The sequence below is a fragment of the Leptonychotes weddellii genome, chromosome 6, assembly GCF_054177405.1.
Source record: "Leptonychotes weddellii isolate Sample4059 chromosome 6, ASM5417740v2, whole genome shotgun sequence".
Lineage (NCBI taxonomy): Eukaryota > Metazoa > Chordata > Mammalia > Carnivora > Phocidae > Leptonychotes > Leptonychotes weddellii.
In genome coordinates this window covers 105,589,442-105,615,257 of record NC_138374.1, presented here as the reverse complement: position 1 = coordinate 105,615,257, position 25,816 = coordinate 105,589,442, and the positions used below count along the sequence as shown (strand labels likewise).

The 25,816-nt window shown below is 43.6% G+C and overlaps 1 protein-coding gene across 1 annotated transcript in view; it reads right to left on the bottom strand.

Annotated features, from left to right (window-relative positions):
- KCNH1 (potassium voltage-gated channel subfamily H member 1) overlaps window positions 1-25,816 on the bottom strand; it is a 207,284-nt gene that overhangs the window by 147,845 nt on the left and 33,623 nt on the right. The window contains exons 4-5 of the mRNA XM_081823202.1: window positions 14,639-14,767; window positions 8,905-9,023 (exon numbers count right to left, since the gene is read on the bottom strand). Of these exons, the coding sequence (XP_081679328.1) occupies window positions 8,905-9,023; window positions 14,639-14,767 (248 nt within the window). The remainder of the gene's footprint in view (window positions 1-8,904; window positions 9,024-14,638; window positions 14,768-25,816) is intronic.

The following is a 25,816-nucleotide window of genomic DNA, read 5'->3' as shown; positions in this document are numbered from 1 at the left end:
CCCTCTAGAACCCTCAGTTTGTTTTTCAGAGTCCATCGTCTCTCATGGTTCGTCTCCCCCTCCGATTTCCCCCCCTTCATTCTTCCCCTCCTGCTATCTTCTTTTTTTTATTAACGTATATTGCATTATTTGTTTCAGAGGTACAGATCTGTGATTGAACAGTCTTGCACAGTTCACAGCACTCACCATAGCACATACCCTCCCCAGTGTCTATCACACAGTCACCCCATCCCTCCCACTCCCCACCACTCCAGCAACCCTCAGTCATGTAAATGTATTTTTAAAAAAACACCCAATTATACTATATGTGCTTTCTGGATAAATACATAAGTAATACAAATATTAAAACATCAATAACAAGGAGACACACAACTTCAGAGTAGTGATTTACCTCTAGGAATAAGTTCAAAGAATTCCTCAACATTATCTTTAATATTTTCATTGTTACAAAAGGATTTGAAGTAAGAAATCACTATCTAGATAGTATAAATAAGGTAATGCTTGTTAATTACTCTCTACCACTCTGAATATTTAAAAGATTTCTAAATTAAAACCCAAAACAGAAAATATAAGTAGGGGCTCCTGGGTGGCTCAGTCCATTAAGTACCTGCCTTCATTCAGCTCAGGTCATGATCTCAAGGTCCTGGAATAGAGCCCTTCGCGCCCCTCGTCGGGCTCCCCACTCAGTGGGGATGCAGGGAAAGACAAAGCAACCATTAAAAAGAATGAAGGGGATATGTACTCTTAGGGAAACACCCCAAATACAACTATTAAGTGGGGAAAAAAAAAAGCTTCTCTGCTTCTCTCTCTCTCTCTCTCTGCCCCTCCCCACTGCTCGTTCTCGCTCTCAAATAAAATCTTTAAAAAAAAGAAGATAAAATCTGATAAAGAAGAACCTGTTTTATTTCCAAAAATTGAAAATTTTTTTATTGAGATATAATTAACATATAACATTATATTAGTCTCAGGTGTACAACCTCATGATCTGATATATGTATATATGGTGAAATGATCACTATACATAGTTAAGCATTTTTTTCTTTTTTCAAAGATTTTATTTATTTGTCAGAGAGAGAGAGAGCAAGTGAGCACAAGCAGGCGGAGGGGCAGGCAGCGGGGAGGGACAAGCAGACTCCCTGTTGAGCAGGGACCCCGGTGTGGGGCTTGATCCCAGGACCCTGGAATCATGACTTGAGCCGAAGGCAGATTCCTACCGACTGAGCCACCCGGGCGTCCCAAGCATTTTTTTTCTTATGATGAGAACTTTTAAGATCTACTGCCTTAGCAACTTTCAAATATCCAATACAGTATTGTTAACTATAGCCACCATACTGTAAGTTACATCCCCAGGATTTATTTTTCTTATAAGTGGAAGTTTGTACATTTTGAGCCCCTTCACCCATTTCTCCCACCCCCAACTCGGCAGCCACCAATCTTTTCTCTGTGTCTGTTCTCTGTCTCTCTGAGCTTGGGTGTTTTGTTTGCCTATTTGCTTTTAGATCCCACATATAATAACTAAGATCACAGAGTATTTGCCTTTCTCTGTCTGACTTATTTCACTTAGCACTGCCCTCAATGTCCATCCATCTTGTCCCAAATGGCAGGATTTCCTTTTTTTGAGAACTTTTTAAAAAAGGACTTAATGAACCAAAAATTGAAACTTAATATTAAGCTAATACTGTTGAGCATTTACTATTATGTCAAAGTGGTTGCATTAGGAACCTTCCCTGCTCTGAACAAATCTATGGGTACCTATTATTCTCATTTGAACTCACTACCTCCACTTGAAGAGAAGGAAGAGGAAGAAATGAAAGCTCTTAGAGTTGAAATGACTTGTGTGAAACCACACAACTGAATACGTTGCTAAGTGGGGTTGTAACGTGCTGTTTCAGCCCAGCACTCCGATCACCTGCATAAAGAATAGCAGCAAAACATATGAAGAACATACAGCATTGACCAGATCTCCATAGGGTGGGATGGAGAGCCGCGTGAGCTGGACCATGCACCCCCCGGGACCTGGCTGAATGATGTGCCCATGCCCCAGCCACCACAATGGCATATCTCAGGTTACATCCTGACCTGGCTCCCTCATAGGGAAGAACTGAAAGAGGAGGTGACGGGGAAACGTGGTTTCCCCTCCATGTCTTCCCCACAACCATTCCAGGGAGAGAGAGGGGCCGGCATGGCAGCAGAGTGCCCCCAGACAGACCAAACGCCAGCAGGGTCACCCCTACGTGAAAACCACAATGAAATCCTGCAGAGCAGCAGTGATGCTCTCTCATACACCGACCATGACCTTCCGCCCTATAAAGGCAGAAAGCGTGGCAGTAAACTCCGAAATGCGCCCCTTCAGGAAAGGACTGTCTACCCAGCTGCAGGTGCAGGTAGCGGACAGCCTCCTGTTAGCTTCCTAAGGGATGGAAACCCGAACTTTCTGCTGAGGCACCACCAACGGCTGAGCAAGAAGGTGGCTGAGAGGCCTGGCCCTTCTGCCCCGTGTAGAACTCCCCTAGTTGGCATCTGCTGCAGAGCTCGTGTCAGTCTGCAGAGCCTCCCTCGGATTTGCACTGTGGTCTGATGCTCCCCCAGCCCAGGGGCTGCCTCCTCCCCCTTTTCTTTCATAGATGTTACCCAGCGTCTGCATCCCACAGAACTCAACCCTTGACAAGGGTCCTCCGGCCGGACTTACACACTGCCTAAGATACTTTTAGAATCTGAAAATAAACTGGTCCTCTAAAAGAACAAGTGCTCATGCCCAAGGGAACAGGGTGCTCAGACAAGGTGGCCTTGGTTCTCTATCCTGAGATGAGGGAGATCATGGACCTCTACGACGTCTAAAGCCAGAAGGTCTGGTATGACCCTGGGATGAGTAAGACCAGAGGGCTGGGAAGAAGAGAATGCACAGAAGGAACCTACCCAAATGGGAAATGGGTTGGGTTTAAAGTCACATAAACCTGGTTCTCAATCCAGAGTCCACCATGTCCTGCCGGGTGATCATGAACAAGTGTGACCTTCCCTATGCCCCCATTTCCCCCTCTGTAAAACTGCTCTGAGTTGTCCGGAGTATTAAAGACGAGAAGCACAGAGTCTAGCACACAGTAAGTGCCTCCTTCTTTCCTACAATCAGTCCAGGAGGGAGACATGAGAGTAAAGCGAGGACCAACACCACACTGCTCAAGCTCAGGAAAGAAGAACAGTCTAACAGGGAAATAAGATGGCCTTGAAAATATCAAGTGCAACCCACTGAAAAGCAGAACTGCTATTTCCAGTCCACTTGCACTTTGTGTCGAATTTTTCCTAGAAGTGGGAGAGGTCTGAGGTATCCATACTCTTATACTCAATCTCCATTTGGCCAGTGGCACCTACCAGTGAGAAAATGGAGCAGGAAATTGGCTGTAGGCTATGGCCAGGGAACAGAGTTCTCTGTTTCAAACTTACTAGCCAACTTCCAGTTTCCGGTCCAGGAGGTAAGGAGCTTGGAAATTGTCACTCCATCCTAACCACAAGTGAAAAGCTGAACAAACCCAAAAAATCGACAATTTAGATCCGTCAGAGAAGTGAAACTGCAGGGCAAACCACTGCACCAAAAACTATCTTCTCTGACAACCTGCCAGAGAAGAAACCCATGAGCAGAAGCTTCCACGAGAACTAGTACCAGACAGGAAAACTTACCCCATAACTGGCAAATCTCTGGAGGCTCAGTGTGGCCAAGTCTGAGAGTTACAAAGGTCAGGGAGAGCCAGGCATGGTTTTGTGAGTTTTACCTCCAGGAGCTGTACCAGAGCCTCACAGTGAAAATCAGAAAAACCCCTCCTGCTTCTGGAAGAGGAGAAGAAAGGTAACTATATTGAAATACACCAGAGCATTCTGTTCTCTTTCAGAAAGGCCTGCCCTCAGGAGAAACTATATAACCAGAGCCTAATGTGTTGGGTTTCATGGAGCCTCCCTGACCTGGGGGGAGGGAAATACCCAATTCTGGGCCCCTCTATACATTTTGTCTGGCTGAACTAGGGGAAATACTCAGAGGCATTCATGAAATTCACATCCCAGTGGCATAAACTCACTAAAACAGCTAATCATAGGACTATACAATGCTGCTTCTCCCTGACCCCTCACCCCCACACCACTAAGGGCCTACTTACCCATGAGCCTTCTAGCTGGTACATCAAGTTCAGCTTTCAAAACATTGCAAGGCATACTAAGAGCCAAAAAAACACAGACTGAAGACACAGAGCTAGCATCAGAACCAGGCCCAGACACGGCAGGGGCATTGGAATTATCAGACCGGGAATTAAAACAACTATTATTAATACGTGAAGGGCTCTGATGAAAAAAATGTAACATGCAAGAACAGATGGGTTATCTAAGCAAAGTGATGGAAATTCTAAGAAAGAACCAAAAGGAAATACTAGAGATCAAAAACACTGTAACAGATATGAAGAATGCCTTTGATGAGCTCATTAGCAGACTGAACACAGCTGAGGAAAGAATCTCTGAGCTTCAGGATATGTTAATAGAAGCCTCCAAAACTGAAAAGCAAAGACAAATAGTGTTAGGAGTTAGTTGGACAGTTGGGTAGTCAGGGTCAGAGTCCCCAACAAGAAAATATGGAGTCAGGACAGCTAAGATAGAACAGCACTAACATCCTGTGTGCAGCTTCGACAGGACCACACTGGCATTCTGTTTTGCAGCCTTTGCAGAAATGACTTCTACAAAACGTCCTAAAATAAAACAATTAGCCACAGAGCATTTGTCACTATCACGAGCAAGGGGTGGTTAAGACAAAAGCCCCCAGATGTCAGCCCAAAAAGACTATCAGCACGTAGACATGAACCTAATAGGTAGAAAAATATGTGATCAAAGCCCTGATTGGCATGACTCAGCATGCCCTGGTTGCTTAAGATCATTCTGCAAAAGAGCTCATAAAAAACCCTAAACTTAGAAACTCCCAACAGCAACCCTCCCGGGTCCCCTCCCTCTTCAAGAGCTTTGTACTTGTGCTCAATAAACTTTGCCTTGCCACCCACCACTCTTCGTCTGGTCTACCTCTTCATTCTTCAAAGCGGCATGACCAAGAACTGCAGGTGCTAAAGGAATAGAAATCCTGTAACAAAAGGACCAACAAAATAAATAAATAAAACAGAATATCCAGGGACTGTGGGACAACTGCAGAAGGTGTAACAGATGTGTAATGAGAACGCCAGAAGGGGAAGAAAGAGAGAAACAAAAAATATTTGAAGCAATAATGACTGGGAATTTCCCCAAATTCATGTCACACACCAAATTCCAGGTCCAGGAAGCTCATAGAACACCAAGCAGGATACAGGACCACAAAACAAGCAACAAAACACACCTAGGCATATCATATCCAAACGGCAGGAAATCAAAGGTCAAGAAAAGATCCTGAAAGAAGCCAGAGGAAAAAAACACCTAACTTATAAGAAGCCAATATAAGAATTACATCTAACTTCTCCTCAGAAAAATAAACAAAAGAGAGCAGACTGGAATATTTAAAGAGTTGAGAGAAGGAAAAAAAAAAAAACACCAGCCTAGAAATCTGTACCCCGTGAAATTATCTTTCAAAAGTGGAGGGGCACGTGGGTGGCTCAGTCGGTTAAGCATCTGCCTTTGGCTCAGGTCATGATACCAGGGTCCTGGGATGGAGCCCCACATTGGGCTGCCTGCTCAGCGGAGAGTCTGCTTCTCCTTCTGCCCCTCCCCCGATGTGTGCTTTCTCTCTCGCTCTCTCTCAAATAAATAAATAAATAAAATCTTTAAAAAAAAAAAAAGTAAAGGAGAAATAATGACTTTTTCTGACAAAAATTAAGGGAATTTTTTGCCAGTGGAACTGCCTTGCAAGAAATGTTAAAAGAAGTTGTTCAGAGAGAAGGAAGATAATACAGGTCAGAAACTCAGATCTACATAAAGAAAGAGCATCAGAGAAGGAAAAAGTGAAGGTAAATAAAAACTTTTATTTTTCGTATTCTTAAATGATATAACAGGTAACACTTTGTTCAAAATAAAATAGAAACAATGTATTTAATTCTGTGTGTGTGTGTGTATGTGTGTGTGTGTGTATATATATATATATATATATATATATATATACTTACCTATGCTTATGGATAATGATAGCAATGATACAAGGAACAGAAGGAAAGAATCAAGAATCAGGATTATTTTGTTATTATTTAAGGTAGTTGCACTACCCATGAAGCAGTACAGTGTTATTTCAAGGTAGACTCAGATTAGTTGTAAATATATATTGCAAACTCTAGGGCAACCACTAAAAAAAGTAATTGATAATGCTAAGAAAGGAAAGAAAATAGAATCATATAAAACATTCAATTAAAACCACAAAAGGCAGAAAAAGTGGACAACAACATAGGAAGATAGGAACAAGGACCAAGAGCAAAAAAACAGAAAACAGTAACAAATATGGCAGATATTAATCCAACTATATCAATAATCATTTTAAACATCAATAGTCTATATATGCCAGTTAAGACAGAGATTGTCAAAATGGATCAAAAAATAAGATCCAATTGTATGCTGTCTATAAGAATCCTACTTTAAATATAAAGGCACAGATAGATTAAAATAAAAGAATGAAGAAAGATATACCATGCTAACACTCAAAAGAAAGCAGAAGTAGCTATATTAATTTCTGACAGACCAGACCTTAGGGCAAGAAAAGGTAGCATGGATAAAGAAGGGCATGACATGATGATAAAGGGGTCAATTTTTCAAGAAGATGTAACAACTCTTAATCTGTATGTTCCTAACAACAGAGCATCAAAATATGTGGGGTGAGAACTGAGAGAACCGCAAGGAGAAATAGATGAATCCACTATCAAGTTGGTGACTTCAACAATCCTTTATGAGAAATGGACAGAACCAGCAGGCAGAAAATCACTGAGGACGTAGCTGAACTCAACACCACCATCAATCAACTGGATATGACTGACAATCTATAGACTACTTCATCCAACCACAGCAGAATACATGTTCTTCCAAAGCTCACCTGCAACATTCAGCAAGACAGACCACAATCTGGACCATGAAACATACCTTAACAAACTTAAAAGAACAGAAGTCATACAACTCTCAGACCACAGTGGAATTAAAACTAGAAATCAATAACAGATAGTTCTAAAATCCCAAAATACTCAGAGATTAAACGACGCACTTCTAAATAACACAGGGGATCAAAGAAGAAATCTCAAGAGAAATTTAAAAATATTTTAAATTAAATGAAAATGAACTTATGCACATTTGTGGGATGCAGCTAAAGCAGGGCTTAGAGGAAGATTTATAGCATTGAATGCATATATGAGAAAAGAAGAAAGATCAAAAATCAATAATCTAAGTTTCCACCTTACAAAACTAAAAAAAAAAAAAAAAAAGAATAGCAAATTAAATCCAAAGTAGGAGGAAAGAAAGAATAAAATTAGAGTAGAAATCAATGAGACTGGAAATAGAAAACGACATTTGAGCAAAGACTTGCAGCTAGTGAAGGAGCTGCCATACAAGACATCTCAGACGAGGGTGAGCCTGGTGTGCATGAGGAGCCTGCACCTGGCTTGAGTAAGAGCAAGCAAAGCCGAGAGCAGCACGGAAGGACGCTGCTTTATTAACCAAAAGCAGCAGTAGGGACAGGGAAAGCGCAGGCTGTGTACCAAAAAGTCTCCTTTAGTTTTCTTTCTATGATATACTGAGCCCACATCAGGACCAAAAGCTATGCTTCCAAGTGCCTTTCCTACTCTAACGTGAGACAGGGGAATGCTCCCATCCCCACTGTTGACAGAAGCTTTGGATGCCGCGAGGAGATATCTGTAGTGAGCTCATCTGACATTCAGGGCACCGAATGTGAGCTGTCCCATGCTGGCCGTTCCTCACGTAGGAGGCTGGGTGGGAGCCAAGAGTCAGGCCAGAAAGGATTCTGTCCTCTGAGCAAGGGTCAAGAACTGAGTGGCCATCACCTGGCAGACAGACAGCTTACGTTGTCATCTCTGGGTAGGATGGAAGTTTGCCGTGTGCTAGGGATAACACTCTTCACTGGTCCACCCAGGCTGAATTGACAAAATGAAGGCCAGGCACCATCGAAGGCAGATAATATGGGATTTGAATGCAGAAACACCAAAAACGTAAGAGTGACTGCAGTGCATTAAGCCTAGGGAACCACCTTGTCCAGGCTTCCCAGCCTCTCATTTGTCCCAGCAGCAGGGAGAATACCATCACCACAGGTTCTCCTTACGACAAGGGTTAACAGAAAAGCAATAAATTCAAGTACATTTATTAACCTGGAAAGACGTTCATGATTATATAAAGTGAAGAGAAGGTAACACAACCACATTAAATGTACACGTTGATTCTTAGATACATTTGAACTTCATAAATATTAACTATGAAAAAATGTATTTACGAGGCTTTAGGAAATAGCATATACTTAACAAAAAGAGTTAAAGAATGCATACAAAAATTATAACAAAGCCATCTGGTTAGTGGGATTACAGGTGATTTTTGTTTGTTTCCTATTTATTATCTTTTTTTCCTCTAATAATATGCATTGCTCAAATAATGGAATTATAAGTAAAAACCCCTTCATGTATACAGCACTTCTAGCTCCTTCCCTACTCCCACAAGACAGTGAATTGACACCTGTAACCTCGATAAGCTCGAACAGAGCTGTTTGCAGTCTCCTCTTATAGACGGGAAAGTCCAAAGCTCAAAGGAGTTATGTCACTTTCCCCAAGTCACACATCATGGTGTGTAGCCCAGACAAGACCTGAGTCTGGGGGTCCTGAAGGTCCCTTCCAAACCACACACTTGCTTTGTGCCATCTTCTTAGCCCACAGATGCCAGGGAAGTGCGGTCTGAGCAGAGCTAGCTCCCCGCCCTTACCTCGGCCAGCCGGGAGTGCTTGTGGACATTCTCGCCTTTTTGCACGCTGGGAGCCAGCTGCTGCAGGACGCCCCTGCTGCTCGTCAGAGCTCTGGTCAGCCGAGCAAACTTCCCCCAGCCTGGAGCATGCAGAGGAGAGAAAAAACAGTTTCAACCGTGTCCTGAACGTCATGGACATTCACACCACCAGTTACACTGTCGGAAGCACACACACCCATTGTCCTCCTGGGCTCCCGTGAGTCACTCCGCATTCCTCCCAACCCAGACTTGCTGCTCAGAAAAGCGTCTAGACACACTCAAATTTGTGTAGCAATTTACTTTTCCCTGCACTTTCACTTTGTCCTAATCATAGCTTTGTGACATATGTAGGGCAGGTTTCAGTACTGTTTTACAAATGGGGAAACTGAGGCACAGGGTGCCTAGACAGTTACAAAGAGTCCAGAACTTTCCACTCTGGCCCAAAGCTTTCCGGCCAGATAATACCAGGTAGTCGAGATATTTCTCTGACTTTGGGACTGGGCTCGGGCTGCTCCCAACCCCCACACAGTCTGATCTAGTAGAGACTGAGCTGGTTCCAGGGATGGCAAGGACAAGCTAGTTAAATGGCCATCCCATGCATTACAATCTCCAAAGCCAGGGGAATAAGAAATGAATCTAACCCCTGGGTAGGTGGGGGGAAAGCATGGGCATATTTTAGTCTGCTCTGGGATGGGGGAAGGACCATTGGTGACAGGTTCCCCAAATAACAAGAATCCCAAAGAGCCCTAGTACTGAACTTGGATTTTTTTAAGGTCTCTTTCAGAGTTAGGCTCTCTTTCAGCTCAAAACAAAGCTCGAATTGAATTCTACAGAGCTTTTCAAGAACAGAAGGTATATTTTCAATCAGGTAAAACACAGCTGTGCATGCAAACGTCAGCAAGGGCTCTGCAACCCACCCCCACCCAACCCACCCCTCCACCACCACAACCCACACTCCGAGACAAATGATAAGAAGGAGGTGGCAGGACAGATGACCCTGAGTGGCAGGGAGCTCAGGGTCCTGGTCCCATAAGCTGATCTAGCACAAGGGGTGAAAAGAAAGATCCTTCGACCTATGGGCATTTCTCCAGGCTCAGGCTAGCCTCCCGCTCTCTGGGCTAGCCCTGAAACCTTTCCAAGAATCTGGCTCTCAAAGGAGCTGGCTTTCCACTACCTGAGCGGAAGGCGTGGGAAGATGAATGGGTGTTGGACAGGGAAATGGACACACAGTGTAAAATTCTCCATCACACCTCTACCAGGACAGCACATAATGTGCAAACTAGCAGTCGGCTAAAAAGTACTCACTGGATCCTTTCTCCATTCTCAGTAAGGACAACCACGTCCCCCTTCCTTGACCATCACAACGGCTGCGGGCTTCAACAGGGGCAAGCCCCCCACTAGGTTGCTTTAGCCCACACAGCCCTGTATCCTCCCTCAGCCAGAAAAGAGGATGCTGGGATGAGATGAAATTCCAGTTGCTCCAAGGATAAGTAAGTCCGGGAATAGGAGAAAAGACAGACCTAGAGGCCCCTCCCCTTGGAAAGCATTGCCAAGTCGTTTTGAGTAGAAGCTACAGAGGATGGCTATCAGGGGTCTTGACCTCAGCGGGAAGGCTGTGAGGCCAGGCTGGCCCTAACCTGCAGAGTCACAGATTCTCTGAGAGGAGCTGGTGCCGTACCCCAACGTACAAAAGAAAATAAAGGACACTGGGGACCAAGATGGACAGTCAGTGTGGACACTGCCTAAGCATCCTCAGGTCCTGCTCCCCTGATCTTTTCCCTGTCAGTGTAGAAATAACCAAAACTCTAGGTGGCTTCTTCAAGGAGCAGCCACTAAATCATCCCCTTTCCGTCATCCTAAGGGCAGATAGCTAAAATGTTAGTATGGAGGGGCCGAGGGGACCTGTGGCTTCTATCCACTGCCCAGATTCTTTCCTAAGAGTACCTTGCAAATATCGCACAGGAAGACATATGGAGAAGGGTCTGCAGTTGCAACAGCTTGCCAGAGTCCTCATCCCTGCACATTCTCAATCTTTGGCCTTTAAAAATCTCCTCTGGAGTGTTACATTCCTTTTGTGATCTGAATCTGGCTCAAGTTTACTATGTAGAAGTAAATACATGGGTCTTTAAAAATGAATTCACTCCTTTAGTGTGAGATTATTTGGTGGGGTAAGAGACAAAACAAGAGGGATGACTCATCCTCATCCTTTAGGGAACAACGTAGAGAGAAAATTCTGAGCCTTACCATCTAATTCCTCTCTACCCATGTGCCAAAGCCTCCTAGCTCAAAGGGGAGAATAGGACAGAGAAAAATATCCTGCAGCCATTACCAATTATCCATAATAACAGAAAAGAAAGTGAAATAAGTCAATCAGAGAAAGACAATTATCATATGATCTCACTCATATGTGGAAGTTAAGAAACAAAACAGAGGATCACAGGGGAAGAGAGGAAAAAATAAAACAAGACAAAATCAGAGAGGGACACAAACCATAAGAGACTCTTAATCATAGGAAACAAACTGAGGGTTGCTGGAGGGGCGGGGGTGGGGGGATAGGGTAACTGGGAGATGGACATTAAGGAAGGCACGTGATGTAATGAGCACTGGGTGTTAATATAAGACTGATGAATCACTGACCTCTACCTCTGAAACTAGTAATACATTATATGTTAATTAATTGAATTTAAATTTTTAAAAAAAGTAAGACACACACACACACACACACACACACACACACACACACCACCAGAGCTGCTACCAAACAGCAAATCTAGCTTGACTTCCATTTCCCAGCCCACACCATCTGTGGACACCTTTTGTCAGAGAGCAAGGGAAGCAGTCAAAAGATGGACAGAAAAGAGAAGATGAGGAGGTCAGGGGCCTGGATCATTCATAACAAGGAGCTTGAGAACTGACAGACCAAATGAAAAAGGGGCCTCAGGGCAGCCCAATCACCTGCCGAAGGGGAGTTACTTTGTGTCCGATGCTGAAATAGTCCACAGCTGACTATCCCACGTGTTTACCACTTTGTGGGTTGTCTGTGGGAAAATGTGCTGCACCAGCTGGCTTCTCCTGTCACTACTGGATGCACTTAGCCCAGGCCCAAGCCCCAGAGGGAGGCACTGCGTGATCAAGGAACACAATGTCATTTTAAAGACAATTTGAGCACAACTGACTAAAACAAAGGACGAATCTGATGGTGGGAAACATCTCGTGCTGCTATGCCAAAGAGCGATTATCCGGGCATTTCTGGGGTTTTGCTTAATCCACCCTCCCCTTCCCACTCAAAAGTGAATTCTAAACAAGCCTGGGTCACCAAGGCTCTTACGACTCCTACTGCTGACTGAGGTACGGTACTGAAAACCCAGCTGGAACCTGCCAGAAGCTCCCAATGTGAGAGCACATCCAAAAAGAAATGTCAAGTCAGGAAAACAATCCAGCCACATGGCAACGTATCTTCCTACATTGGACCCTTGTTTATAGACTTACAACTAGCAAGGCCTGGACTACTATCATGCTCTTCCATCACAAACGGACTAATATAAAATTTGACCTTGTCCTGAGAGGGAGACAAACCGTAAGAGACTCTTAATCTCAGGAAACAAACTGAGGGTTGCTGGAGTGGAGGGGGGTGGGAGGGATGGGGTGGCTGGGTGACGGACGCTGGGGAGGGTATGTGCTATGGGGAGTGCTGTGAATTGTGTAAGACTGATGATGAATCACAGACCTGTACCCCTGAAACAAATAATACATTATATGTTAATAAAAAAATAAAAAATCAATTTGACTTTGTCCTAAATAGAGTAGCAACTCAAAGGAGGCCAGGGGCATAGTGACATAACAAGAGGGAGGGTCCAAACATATCTGTTGTGGCATTGGAAATGGACAGGCTTATGACGTCATGTCATGGAGAAGGCATTAAGGGTGATCACTAGCAGCATTCCTACAGGGAACACTGAAGTGTGCATGTGTGCATGTGAGTGTGCGTGCGTGTGTGTGTGTGTATGTGTGTGTGTGTACACACCAAAACTCTCATCAGCAAGGAAATGCATCACCGAGTCAGGTTAATTGAAGTAGAGCATTTTCTTTCCTGGAAAATAAGCCGAGGCAAATCTCACGGCATCACTTTGATTGATCTCCTCTTTTGCATTTCATGAGAGCCAAATGCAGAGAGCTAGGTGGCGTGTAAGGAGCGCTCTCTGTTGAGTATGCCTTTCCTACTAAACAATACTTGCATGTCACCCAAAAATGTTCCAGCAGTGGTGAGAGGCAAACAGTCTGACTCAACCAACATTCTGACTCTTTACATTTTGAAGACAAAACTTACAAATGTCAAAATATGTGACTGCCTTTAATATTTTATGAGTTTATTCAGTTAAAAACGCAAATGGCCTTTCTAAAGGGTAGCAGGATGACACTTAATCATGAGTGAGTTTATCACCGTGGAATCACTATTTGCCCTCAGAAATCCTCAAGTCAGAAACCAGAAATCAGGGAATCACGAACCTGCAGGAAAAAGAGGAGACTGCAGGAGTCTGAGGCGCTGGTTGAGAAACTACATCTGCTGCTGTCTTGAAACCAAAAGGCGGGCTGTAATTGATTTACTGGGTTATCAGATAGTTAAAAAAAAAAAAAATACGATGCACTGGTATACACAGTGTTGTGCTCTGAACTTTATAAATGTGAGCCTCCAAATGTGCTAGAGGACACAGCCCAGGAGAGCATCCACAGAATGCTTTATATTTCCTCCTATAAGGCACATGTAACAATCACAATTTTGTCACACCAAGAATTATACTCCCCAATTTGACTTCTCCCTGGACTCCATTCACATCTCTCTGCTGCATCTCAGGAAATGGCAAGGAGCAGAGTTCTCAGAGAGAGAGATGGAAAAATCAACCACAGAGCCAAGAAGCACTGCAACTAAGAAGAGCTATGGCCTCTTGGTTACCTTGCATGCACGCTACGGAAGAGGGCGTGTGACACCCCCGAACCCCAAACCTCTGGGGATAACATGCCATCTTTTGTGCATCTGATTAGCTTGACCTCTTCAAGAGGACTGTTGTTCTAGAAATCCTGAGCCCTCTCCTTCCTTGGCCCCCAGTGTTATTCAAAGAATACATGCACATGATATAGCTGAAGTGAGCACCATAATCCGTGGTCACAAGCTGATTAAATGACCCATATGGATATGTTACTTAAGACCCTGGCCTCATTAATACCGCGTTTCCAACAAATTCACAAGCCACAGACTTAATCAACCACAGAGGTAGAGATGTGTTAAAATCTACTTTAACAATCTCGAAATGCAAGAACTCAGTCAAATCCAACAAAGTTTACATACAAATAAGATGCAGGTGGTCAGGGACTGCCTCATTTGGGTGACTGACATCTGTCATGGGGACACTGGAAAAGATTCTGCTGATACCAGAGGGGCCAACTCCCTTCTTCTAGTCTAATCGTTACTGGAAAGGGTTACTCTAAAAAGGTATAAAATGGATTCAAATGCTTTCCTAAATAAAGCTTTTTTTCCCTCCCCTTCTCCTCCTTAATACATTCCAGAATGATACAATGCTTTACCCAACACAAATTAAAGTTTAAATCTTGATCTTTGTGCAGAGATTGCCTTGGCAACCTCAAATTCTCTGGAATGGGAGTCACACCACAGGATAAAGAAAACCGCATAAATGTATTAGTACAAATCAGAATTACAAACCTTTACATGAATCATCCTCAATCGGCTGTTTGAAAGCTGTTATATCACTGAAAGTGCAAAGAAATAAAACCACTTTATCCTGTTCATTTCGAATTGGAGCAATTTTCACAAAGAACCACACAGGTGTCCCTGCAAGAAATATCAAAAGGTTGGTCAGTAATTTGCATTCTCATGTGAGGGGTGCTGGAATAAAAACTTGGGAATGAACAGGTACAAATATTAATTCATTTTTAAATGGTTTCATTCCTTTAGGTGCTGGGATATCATACCATGAATTCCTCTTCTTGCTGGGATAAAAAACTTTCACAGTGACTATTTGGCAGGGATTTTCTTCGGTTCAAATATTTTGTAAGTGTATATCTCTTAACCCTTGCAAAATTACTAGAAAATGGGTTGAAAATCCCTCCTGATCTTATGGAAGTTACTAAGGTACAGAAACCTAAATACTCACCTTAGTGACCATGCAGTAGACAAGTAAAGAGTAGGGACAAGGATGGGCATTGCCAACCATGGCCAGCAAACCACTGCAAACTCAAAATTTCCATTGCTAAAGGGCCCCAGTGTCAAAATCCAGTTTGGGCATCCATCAATTTGACTCACATGCTCAATCAACCATGGGCCAGAAACTGTATTTCTAAGTCTCTCTCCCCAAATTAAAAACCCAAAAGGTCCAAAGCAATGGGGCAGATGACAACGTGCTGAAAAAGGAAGAGACCCATCACAATCATTCTCCCAGCAAAGCCTCCCTCAAAAAAGAAGGTTTCCAGGGGGCTTTGGGCTGTGTTTACATTAGTGCTTTAGGAAGCTCAACCACTGTGTTTCAACTTCCAATCCTTATTCCTGAGCGAAAACAGGGAATAAATGAGCTCTTCCACAGCACTGCTCTAATTCACACAACAAGAAGGTGGGCAGGACTCATCTGACTAACTTTTCCAAGAGGGCACCCACTCAGGTATCTATGGCTAAGTATCTATACAAAGTCACTGTCTGGCTTCCAAAAAAGAATGAGGGAAAACAAGTGTTTTCTACCTATAGAAGACATCCTAACAAGCCACACCAATCAACTCTGTGATGCAAAATTAAATGAGACACAAAGAAATGGTAAGTTCTTCTCCATCTAGTTCTCACATCTCAGGTCCTTAAACAGCACCTGGGATATAAGGACTTAACTATTTGCTGAATTTTGCAGAACTGGGATAATACTTTACATGCTATTTTATTTTATTTTATTTTTAAAGATTTTATTTATTTATTTGACAGTGAGAGAGAGAGAGAGAAAGAGCACACAAGCAGGCGGAGTGGGAGAGGGAGAAGCAGGCTTCCCGCCAAGCAGCGAGCCCAATGCGGGGCTCGATCCCAGGACCCCGGGACCATGACCTGAGCCAAAGGCAGACACTTAACTGACTGAGCCACCCAGGCGCCCCTTACATGCTGTTTTATAACCATTTTCAAGTTAAAATACAGTAAGTAGTTTTCCATGTTAAGAATTAAGAGAAGCTTCCTGGGGCGCCTGGGTGGCTCAGTCGGTTAAGCGTCTGCCTTCGGCTCAGGTCATGATCCCAGAGCCCTGGGATCAAGCCCCGAGTCAGGATCCCTGCTCAGCAGGGAGCCTGCTTCTCCCTCTCTCTCTGCCACTCCCCGTTTGTGTGCGCTCTCTCTCTCTTTCTCTGCGCCAAATAAATAAATAAAATCTTAAAAAAAAAAAAAAAGAATTAGAGAAGCCACCTATATACCAGGTACTGTGTTCAGCATTTTACATGTATTATTTTATCTCAAGATAGTAAGCAAACAACTCACTGAATCTTGGGAGATGTAAATAAATCCCCAAGGGGTACCTCTAGGTCTCTCTGCAGGGAATCACAGCAAACTCCATACTATACTACAACATGGACAGACAGACATCTGTGATTGACCTTAGGATTAACCAATCCAACTTAACAATAACCAGCTTACATATCTGGCTATACCACTCATTCATATAGAAGCATAAATAACCATAAAATATACAGTCAAGCAGGCAGCAAATAGATCAGACGGGAATATATTCTGCTTAAATCTTCATTATCTATACATTCATCCATAGCTAACTTTAATCCTCTGCCGATTTTCCTGTTCCATAATTTTCAGCTGCCAGTTTCTGGGTGCTCTTAGAAGACAAACAGGTTATAATGTCACCTGAAGAAAAACATGTTTTGAAAGAAAAATCCACCATACAAAAATCACACATAGCATTCTAAAATCAAGAAGAATATGGCCTTTGAATCACCTACTGTTTTTGAAAGGTCTGTGTTACTACCCCTCCCAGGTCCCTGCTCAGAACCTGTGGGATTTTAAACCATTTTCAATTAAGCAACAGAAAACTCAAAATAAAGCATCACACCAATTGAGCCTACGTACCCACAGTCTTCCCTTATATCCTAGCTGGTGAGACAAAAAGCAAACAAATCAAAAAAACATTTTCTTTCTGCTCTTAAAAAAAAAAAAATTACTTAAGCAATTTTTTTTCAGATGGTAAACCAGAAAACACTGCTAATTTATCAAACCAGTAAGGAATGAGAGGAGATGCCCCCCACTCATGAGGGCTAATCCCAAGAGCCCCTGGAACCGTAACCTTCCCAGCTGCCACCTACGGGCCATCCACTGCGCTCTATCAGCTGGGCCCCATGCCTGTGAAATTTTCGAGTTGGGACTGTGTCATCTAATCTTGATATTCCATTTATGACTCCTGGGATTGATGATGTACCCCACACCTCCCAGATCACGAGAGCCTACTGGTGGGAGGCCTTTTTCATTTTACTACAGTTCAAGCTCATCTTGAATTCCGTCCCCCCCGCCCCATTTCTACAGGTCAATCTGTTTAAAGCTGTGTGCTTCTCTCCACCAAACTGAGCCCAGTGCTTCCTCTAGAAACGTTCCCTGATTAAACACATGCTATTCCGATAATTTCTTTTCAGGAAATACATATGAATCTTATACCAAAAATTCATATAGTCAGGATGCATGGCCTTAGAGCATGTCTCCAGCTAATCAGTTGGGCTTATTGAGGGAGGGAACCTCATACTCCCTGATCTGGTGTTTCCGGGTGGAGAAACAGATCTCAAAGGAATTCTCGGGTCTTTTCCCTGGGTTGGTCATTCAGGGGTTAAGAATTGGACATGTGTAGCTCAACCACTTCTCTTCATCTGCTTTCTTAGAGATGAATCCGCAAACCCACACCCTGCTCTGCTTCACCATTCTATAGGTGTTAGGGGAGAAGACAAAAGGGCAGGGGAATGACCGATAGGAGGAGAAGCCCGCGGTTCTCCAGGGCTACCTATGCTGGGTGGGGAAGTCTGTCTGATTCTAGGATTCACTTTTAGAAACTTACTTGCACTTTTAGAAAGTTACTTGACCACATACATAAAGTACATTCTCTAGGATCAGCTTTGCTGGTCAAGAAGGGGAAATTTTAACCTCCATTTGCCTGAAGACTGAATCTCTCTCAATTTCTTCTGATCACAGGCAAGGAAAGAAAGTGCTAAGTGATGTTTCCCTTCCAACCTTAACAGTGGCGGGCTCTTTCCTTAAATAGACCACAATTCACTCTGGGGCAAGAGATCTGAGGTTTCTCTGTCTCATCACCCTGCAGGCCTGTGTAGTGCAATGTTATACATAGGGTCACACGAGGCTATTACATCGCTCAACTCCAGAAGGCGCCATCCTGGAATTGGGAAACTCAACGCCCTTGGTGGGGCAGCTACTCTAGGGATACCTGCTGAGTTCCAAAGAAATAAATCCTACTTCCAGTGTCTTCAGAGTCACTCAGACCTGTCTCTCTCCCAAATTAGCATTCCTTACACACTCTAGGAAAGCAAGCAGAATGGGCTTAAATTTTCGTTTCTGCAATTCTTTCAAAGGAGAACATGAATCCCACCTAGGTGGCACAGACTAGTAATTTCAACCTTTTACTCTTTTTTTTTTTTTTTAAGATTTTATTTATTTATTTGAGAGAGAGAATGAGATAGAGATAGAGAGAGCATGAGAGGGGGGAGGGTCAGAGGGAGAAGCAGACTCCCTGCCGAGCAGGGAGCCCGATGCGGGACTCGATCCCGGGACTCCAGGATCATGACCTGAGCCGAAGGCAGTCGCTTAACCAACTGAGCCACCCAGGCGCCCTCAACCTTCTACTCTTAAGAACAAAGCAATTTTAACTAGTGAAACATTACTCAAAGTCTCAATATATGAAACAGGTGCTTCAAGTGAACGCAGGCTGCCCAGCGCCTGGAGCCCCACTCACTCAGCTTCTCTTCCACCCCTCTCGATGCCCCCAAGGATAGTCAGGAGCCCTTTGGCTCCATTCAGATATAGACCTGCCCAGAGGCAGAGGCCAGGGCAGGTGGCCTCCAGGGATCTCCCCGAGAGAGCCCAGATTCTGGACTACAGTTCATTCCAACAAGATAACAAGAGGCATTGCAAGCACAAATATTCACATATACAGACACAAAATCAGGAAGACGGGGTTAAAATTCTGCCTCTGCACCCAAGTGCCTACAGTGGGCAAATTGAGAAAAGCAAGTATTTGATGTCCTGTTTCTGCAAAAAGGACAAAGGGTGAATGATAAATAAAGGAAGATCAATGCACAAATCCAGGAAAAACATAGCAAAGGCTTATGGCAAAGGCAGGTGCTGCTGGGAGAGCCGGTCTTTCCTGGCTGAGGGTGCCAGTGGAGGGGCAGCTCCAGGTCAGGCCCCTCCTCCTGCTCACTCTGTGATCTGTGATTCTCATCCCTTACTAGCTGCCTCGGGTCACGTAGTAATGAACCTGACAACTTGACATGGCCATCGGGTTTCTCAACCCCAGTAGTCAGATAACAAAAAAGCAAGGCTCGGCTGTACAAGAGATTTTTTTGGCCTCCGTTAGGCTTCTTCCTACCCTGGTACTCTCCGTACCCAGGCAGCCAGGTATCCAAGCCATATTCAACAGCAATGGAATTGACCTCCAATCACTGGCTCATGGGAATGGCTGCAACGTGTTGGGCTGTTCAGATGACGGGTCCAGAAACTAGACTAGGGAATGGCGGCCTCCCCTAGGAAACAGACCGGTTGGTCTCAGGGCACCTTCACTGAGACAAATGACAAGTCCAGAGAGTCTGAGAGAACAACAGTGAGAAGCAGTGGCCATTGGCCATTAGAACATCTGACTGGGAACCCCAAGTCCCGGGTGTGAGCCCTATCTCTTAGCTTACCATAAGCCTTGGCCATGTCACCTCCATCTCTTAGAATCAGCTTCCTCATTTGCAAAATGGGGATAATAAACCTACTTTAGATTCACTAAAAATATATAGATGTCTGATACATTCCTCCCTTCCTTTTAAATTTCTCCCCTGTAAGATTGAAATGTTCGATCTTACCTCATAGGGGTGTTTGGATGACTTAAAAGAGAATGTATGTCAAGGTGTTTAATGAAACTCCAGAGCTGCTTCTACCTGTTCTGAGGAAGAGCACCAGTCTCAGACATGGGGGGGAAGCTAGAAAAATCAATGCTTAAGCTTCAACTTAATTAAAATGTGATGGAAGACCAAAACAAAACACAAAACCTAAAGAAATGGAGAGAGCTACGTTGTTTGTAGATGAGAAGATTCAATTTTGTAACATGTCAAACCTCCCCATTTAATATATAAATTTAATACAATTTAAATCAGAATCTCAATTGTTCTTTTTTGTTTGTTTTTCTCAGTTTGATGAATTGAAATTCAATTCAAGTAGAAAAATACAGGTAGAAGAAGAGCCAAGAAATCTTTGAAATTTTTTGAAAGAAAAATAATAACACGGACTATCTCCCACAGTTGACCCTTGAACAAAACACCTTTGAGTGGCGCATGTCCACTTATACATGGATTTTTTTTTTTCCTTTTAGAAAGAGAATTTTATTTGGAATGAAAATACAGAGCCTGTCCCTCCCACTTCCTCCAGGGAACATGGATTTTTTTCAATAAATACAGTACTGTAAATGTATTTTCTCTTCCTTATGATTTTCCTTATAACATTTTCTTTCCTCTAGCTTTCTTTAAGAATAAGGTGTATAATACATATAACATCCAAAATATGTGCTAACTATTTATGTTATTGGTAAGGTTTCCAGTCAACGGCAGGCTGAGTCGTTACATTTTGGGGGAGTCAAAAGTTATACCTAGACTTTCAACTGCAAGGGTGGGGGGCTGACACCTTACCCTTGCCTTGTTCAAAGGTCGGCTGTCCAATAACAAAGAGCCATTGGCACCAGCCCTAAAACAAGCAACAATGAAAACAACAATATCATTTATTAAGTGCTTACAGTGGGGTCCAGTCCTGACACATTATGGCCAACTTCTTACAGCAACTCTGCAAGATGGAATTGCGACTGCATTTTAAATATGGGAAACCCCAGTAGGAGAGCATTTTAACCGAACTCACATAGCTAATAAGTTACAAAAGACTCCTGGAAAAGGAGAGGAGAGAAACAAGCTCATGAATGTGTGAGAATCTAGCATCTAAAAAAAGGACCTTTCAAATTAGAAGGGGAGAGCTAGATTCTTTCATACATTGTACTGAGACAACTAAATAAGCAATGTGGAAAATAAATTCCAAATGGTTTAATGTTTTATTTATTTTTTATTTATTTATTTATTTTTAAGATTTTACTTATTTGACAGAGAGAGACATAGGAAGACAGGGAACACAAGCAGGGGGAGTGGGAGAGGGAGAAACAGGCTTCCCGCCGAGCAGGGAGCCCGATGTGGGACTCGATCCCTCCATCCCAGGATCCCGGGATCATGACCTGAGCCGAAGGCAGACTCTTAACCCACTAAGCCACCCAAGCACCCCTGGTTTAATGCTTTAAATATCCTAACACAGCTCTAAACGTACCAGAAGGAAAAAAATGGAAGAATATTTTCATTATCTAGGTAAAGAGACGAGCTTCCCAAACATTATATAAAGCTCAGAACTATAAAGAAGAACGCTGCCATGATTTTTTTTGGCTTTTTTTTTTCTTTTAAGATTTTATTTATTTGAGAGAGAGAGACACAGCGAGAGAGGGAACACAAGCAGGGGGAGTGGGAGAGGGAGAAGCAGGCTCCCCACAGAGCAGGGAGCCTGATGTGGGGCTCGATCCCAGGACCTGGGGATCATGACCTGAGCCGAAGGCAGACACTTAACGACTGGCCACCCAGACGCCCCTGACTTTATACATGGTATTTAAAAAGTCTAATTAAAAAGAAAGACGTTTTAAATAAAAATATTTTTCAACATAGACTCAATATCCCTTACATATAAATAGCTCCTAGCACTGAATAAGTAAAAGACAATCCTTTAGGAAAATGGGCAAAATATGTTGGTTTTCCTATGAGATTCGTCTCCACAACTAGACTGTAACCTCCTCAAAGGCAGAGTCAGTTTCTTATATCTGGATCTCTTTGGCTCAAACTCATAGGCCTACGGTAGGTAATTAATAAGTATCTGGCTGGCAGCTTTTCCTTGCTGGCTTGGCACAACTGCAGAAGAAGCCTTTTCCTGAGCTTCTCTGACGTAGAAGCTGATCCAGAGGTCCCAAACAGGAGGCTGCCCGCCATGCCACAAATTGTGGAGTCAGTCACATGCCGTGGAGTGTTACCCAGAGAGTGTCCTGCTTTCACTCAGAGCTGATACTTCATTATTTTCTTGTTTGAAAAATGGAAAAACTAACTGACTAGCACAAGAATGACCACCTAAATATTTACTGAATGAGTCCAATAATGATGACTGTTACTGATGTATGAAAATTATCTAACCTACTGAGAATGAGTTAAGAAATGATAGGAAACACATAGCACTGGGGCGCCTGGGTGGCTCAGTCGTTAAGCGTCTGCCTTCGGCTCAGGTCAGGATCCCAGGGTCCTGGGATCGAGCCCCACATGGGGCTCCCTGCTCAGAGGGAAGCCTGCTTCTCCCTCTCCCACTCCCCCTGCTTGTGTTCCCTCTCTCGCTGTGTCTCTCTCTGTCAGATAAATAAATAAAATCTTTAAAAAAAAAAAAAAAGGAAACACATAGCACTACTAAAATGCCCAGGTTTATTCATCAGACTGGCCTACAGAAAGAAACCTTTCAAATCATCCCTCCTTCAAGATACATAATAGTATACCACACACTCATTCCAAAGCACACCAGGAAGCCTTCTGCTAATTACTCCCAACTCCCCAAAACTGGGACAAACATTAATTCTTATCAAGAGAAGATTCTTTCTATAAAGTTGTCCTTGCACATACTACTAAAGAATGGGAGAGCGGAAAAGCCAATTTATTAAGAGTTTATGAAAAAAAAAAATCAATAAGAAAATCACCAGAATTAAATAGAAGATATGAGCAAAGAATCTGAACAATTAACATAAAAAGGATAATTTTAAACGGATAGTAAATAGGAAAAAGTACTTCAGTCTCACTAGCATTAAAAACACTCATTAAACAACAAAAAAAGTTTAATTGGAGGCAATTTGATCGTTTGAAAGTTCTACTGTTCAGTGCTGGTGTAGTGCAATCAGTCAGATGCTAGAAACCTGCAAGTGACCTTGGGAATGGGTTCAATTCTGAAACACTGGCAAAACATCTCAGGAACCTCAGTTCACATTCTCTGACATGGTAATTCTCAACTTCTAGGAAATATTTCAGAATGCCAATAAATATCTTTACATGAAGATACTCCCCTCATAAATATCCAACAGTGGAGGAAGTACTAATGAATTCTTTCTAAATTATAGTTATGGGGAATTTTAATGAGGAGGATATTTTTATGATAGAAGATTAAATATATGTATGACTTCAAGTTGCATACACATCAAAATCTCAATTATGTAACATGTGCAAGGCAAAACCTAAAAGGAAACACACCAAAAAGTTTATAGCAGAGTAAAATTGCTGAGTCTTTGGGGTGATTGTTTGCCTTCCCATGTTCATGTATTCTCCATAGTAAAATAATTCAATTTAGAAATCCAAGAAAAAAATAAAAATTCTTTTAGATGATGACATTTCACATTTTAAAATCTCAACAGGAGTGCCTTTGCCCCATGGGACTCTATACACCTTCAAAATGCTGAACATTTCAGTCTATTGAACTAGATGTTTTGAAAGTAGCAGCAAACTCTGCCTCCTCCCTCCCTCTTCCCGCCCACGTCTGCGCAGTCTGCTCCTCGGGGGCATCACCAGCCACGTGGGCCCCACACCGCTCCCACTTCGGCCCTGAGGCCCTCGCTCTGAACCACACACTTCTCTTGCACTCATCTATTTCTTGGTAACTGCCAAGTTCCTTCCAAAGTCACTCAACAAACATTCACCGCGCACCTGTGTGACGCTGGGCTCTGTGCTAGATACTTGGCATGTTTTCCTTCAGTCCAGACAAGGAGCTCCTGACGGGAAACACGAGGCTTCCTGCTTCCTGGGCACTGCCTGGGGCTCGGCAGACTGAGGGGAGAGCCAGTCAGTGGGCACCACTGACAAAGTCCCCATACTCAGTCCTCCCGGTCCTGGAGGAGACATCCCTGGACATCTCTCCTTCTCAACTGCCTCTGCCCCCTTCCTCCCAGCAGGCCGAAACCATCTTGTCACCAGGTCATTCCTAAGTGGGCCCCTGACCTCCAGTCTCCTAGGCTTTGTTCCATCTCCTCACTCTACTGGAGCCATCTTTCTAAAATGTAAATCTGATTATATACTTAACACCCCTCACCCCCGCCCTCTTTCCCGAACACTGCTTTTTTTTCTTTTTTAAGATTCTATTTATTTTACGAGAGAGCCAGAGAGAGCACGAGCGGGGGGAGGGAGGTAGAGGGAGCGAGAGAAGGACAAGCAGACTCCCCACTGAGCAGGGAGCCCGATGCGGGGCTCGATCCCAGGACCCTGAGGTCATGACCTGAGCCGAAGGCAGAAGCTTAACGGACTGAGCCACCCAGGTGCCCCCCAAACAATGTTAAGACAAATTCTAAACTCTTTAATGTGGCTGCATTACTGGCCCTTCCTAATCTCTCCAGCCTCAATGGTCACCCCTTATCGATTTACATATTTATGTAATTACTCCATGAGTTTGGGGGAGAATTTGCTATGTGTCAGGCATGCTGGGTGCAAGGGATCCAGCCGTGAAGGAGACACACCCTGTAGACACCAAGTCAGTCTTCACCATAGCTGCTTTCTGTCCTTGCTGCTCAATGTGGTACACGCACCCGAAGTGCTGCTATCACCTGGGGGCAGAAGCTCGGACCCTTCCCCAGACCTACGGAAGAGGACGAGTACTGCAATTTGCAGGTAATCTCCCATGCATGTCAAAGTCTGAGAAGCCCTGCTTTGGGTCTCTTGAAACTTCAGTGCATTTCATCAGCCTGGGCTATTCTTTGCCCTTCCTCTGCCTAACTCCCACCATCTTCAGTTTCTGCATAGATCTCCTGTCTGGGAGCATCTGGGTGGCTCAGTCGTTAAGCGTCTGCCTTCGGCTCAGGTCAGGATCCCAGGGCCCTGTGATCGAGCCCTGCATCGGGCTCCCTGCTCCGCGGGAGGCCTGCTTCTCCCTCTGCCACTGCCCCTGCTTGTGTTCCCTCTCTCACTATCTCTCTCTCTGTCAAGTAAATAAATAAAATCTTAAAAAAAAAAAAAAAAAAAACTGCATTTTTCAAGAGAGAATGAATCCGTTTTAGCCCCTTTCCATTCTTTGCTGGGTGCCCAGTTAAATTTAATGTTTGATATGGAACTATGGAAACAAAATTTTGGTCCTATCCCATACTTTCTTCCAATTACAAAATCATGAAAATCACAAAACTTACAAGAACACATTATTTCCGTTGAAATTTCTCACCCACAAAAGTTGAGCGTGTTTTACTTTCTACTGAATTAAGATCAGGCCTAACAGATAAACTTACACAAATGTCAACATCATTATTGTAACATTAAAAATATTATCCTTGGGGCGCCTGGGTGGCTCAGTTGGTTAAGCGTCTGCCTTCGGGTCAGGTCATGATCCCAGGGTCCTGGGATCGAGTCCCACATCGGGCTCCCTGCTCGGCAGGAAGCCTGCTTCTCCCTCTCCCTCTCCCCCTGCTTGTGTTCCCTCTCTCGCTGTCTCTCTCTCTGTCAAATAAATAAATAAAAGCTTTAAAAAAAATTTTTTGGGCGCCTGGGTGGCTCAGTCGTTGGGTATCTGCCTTCG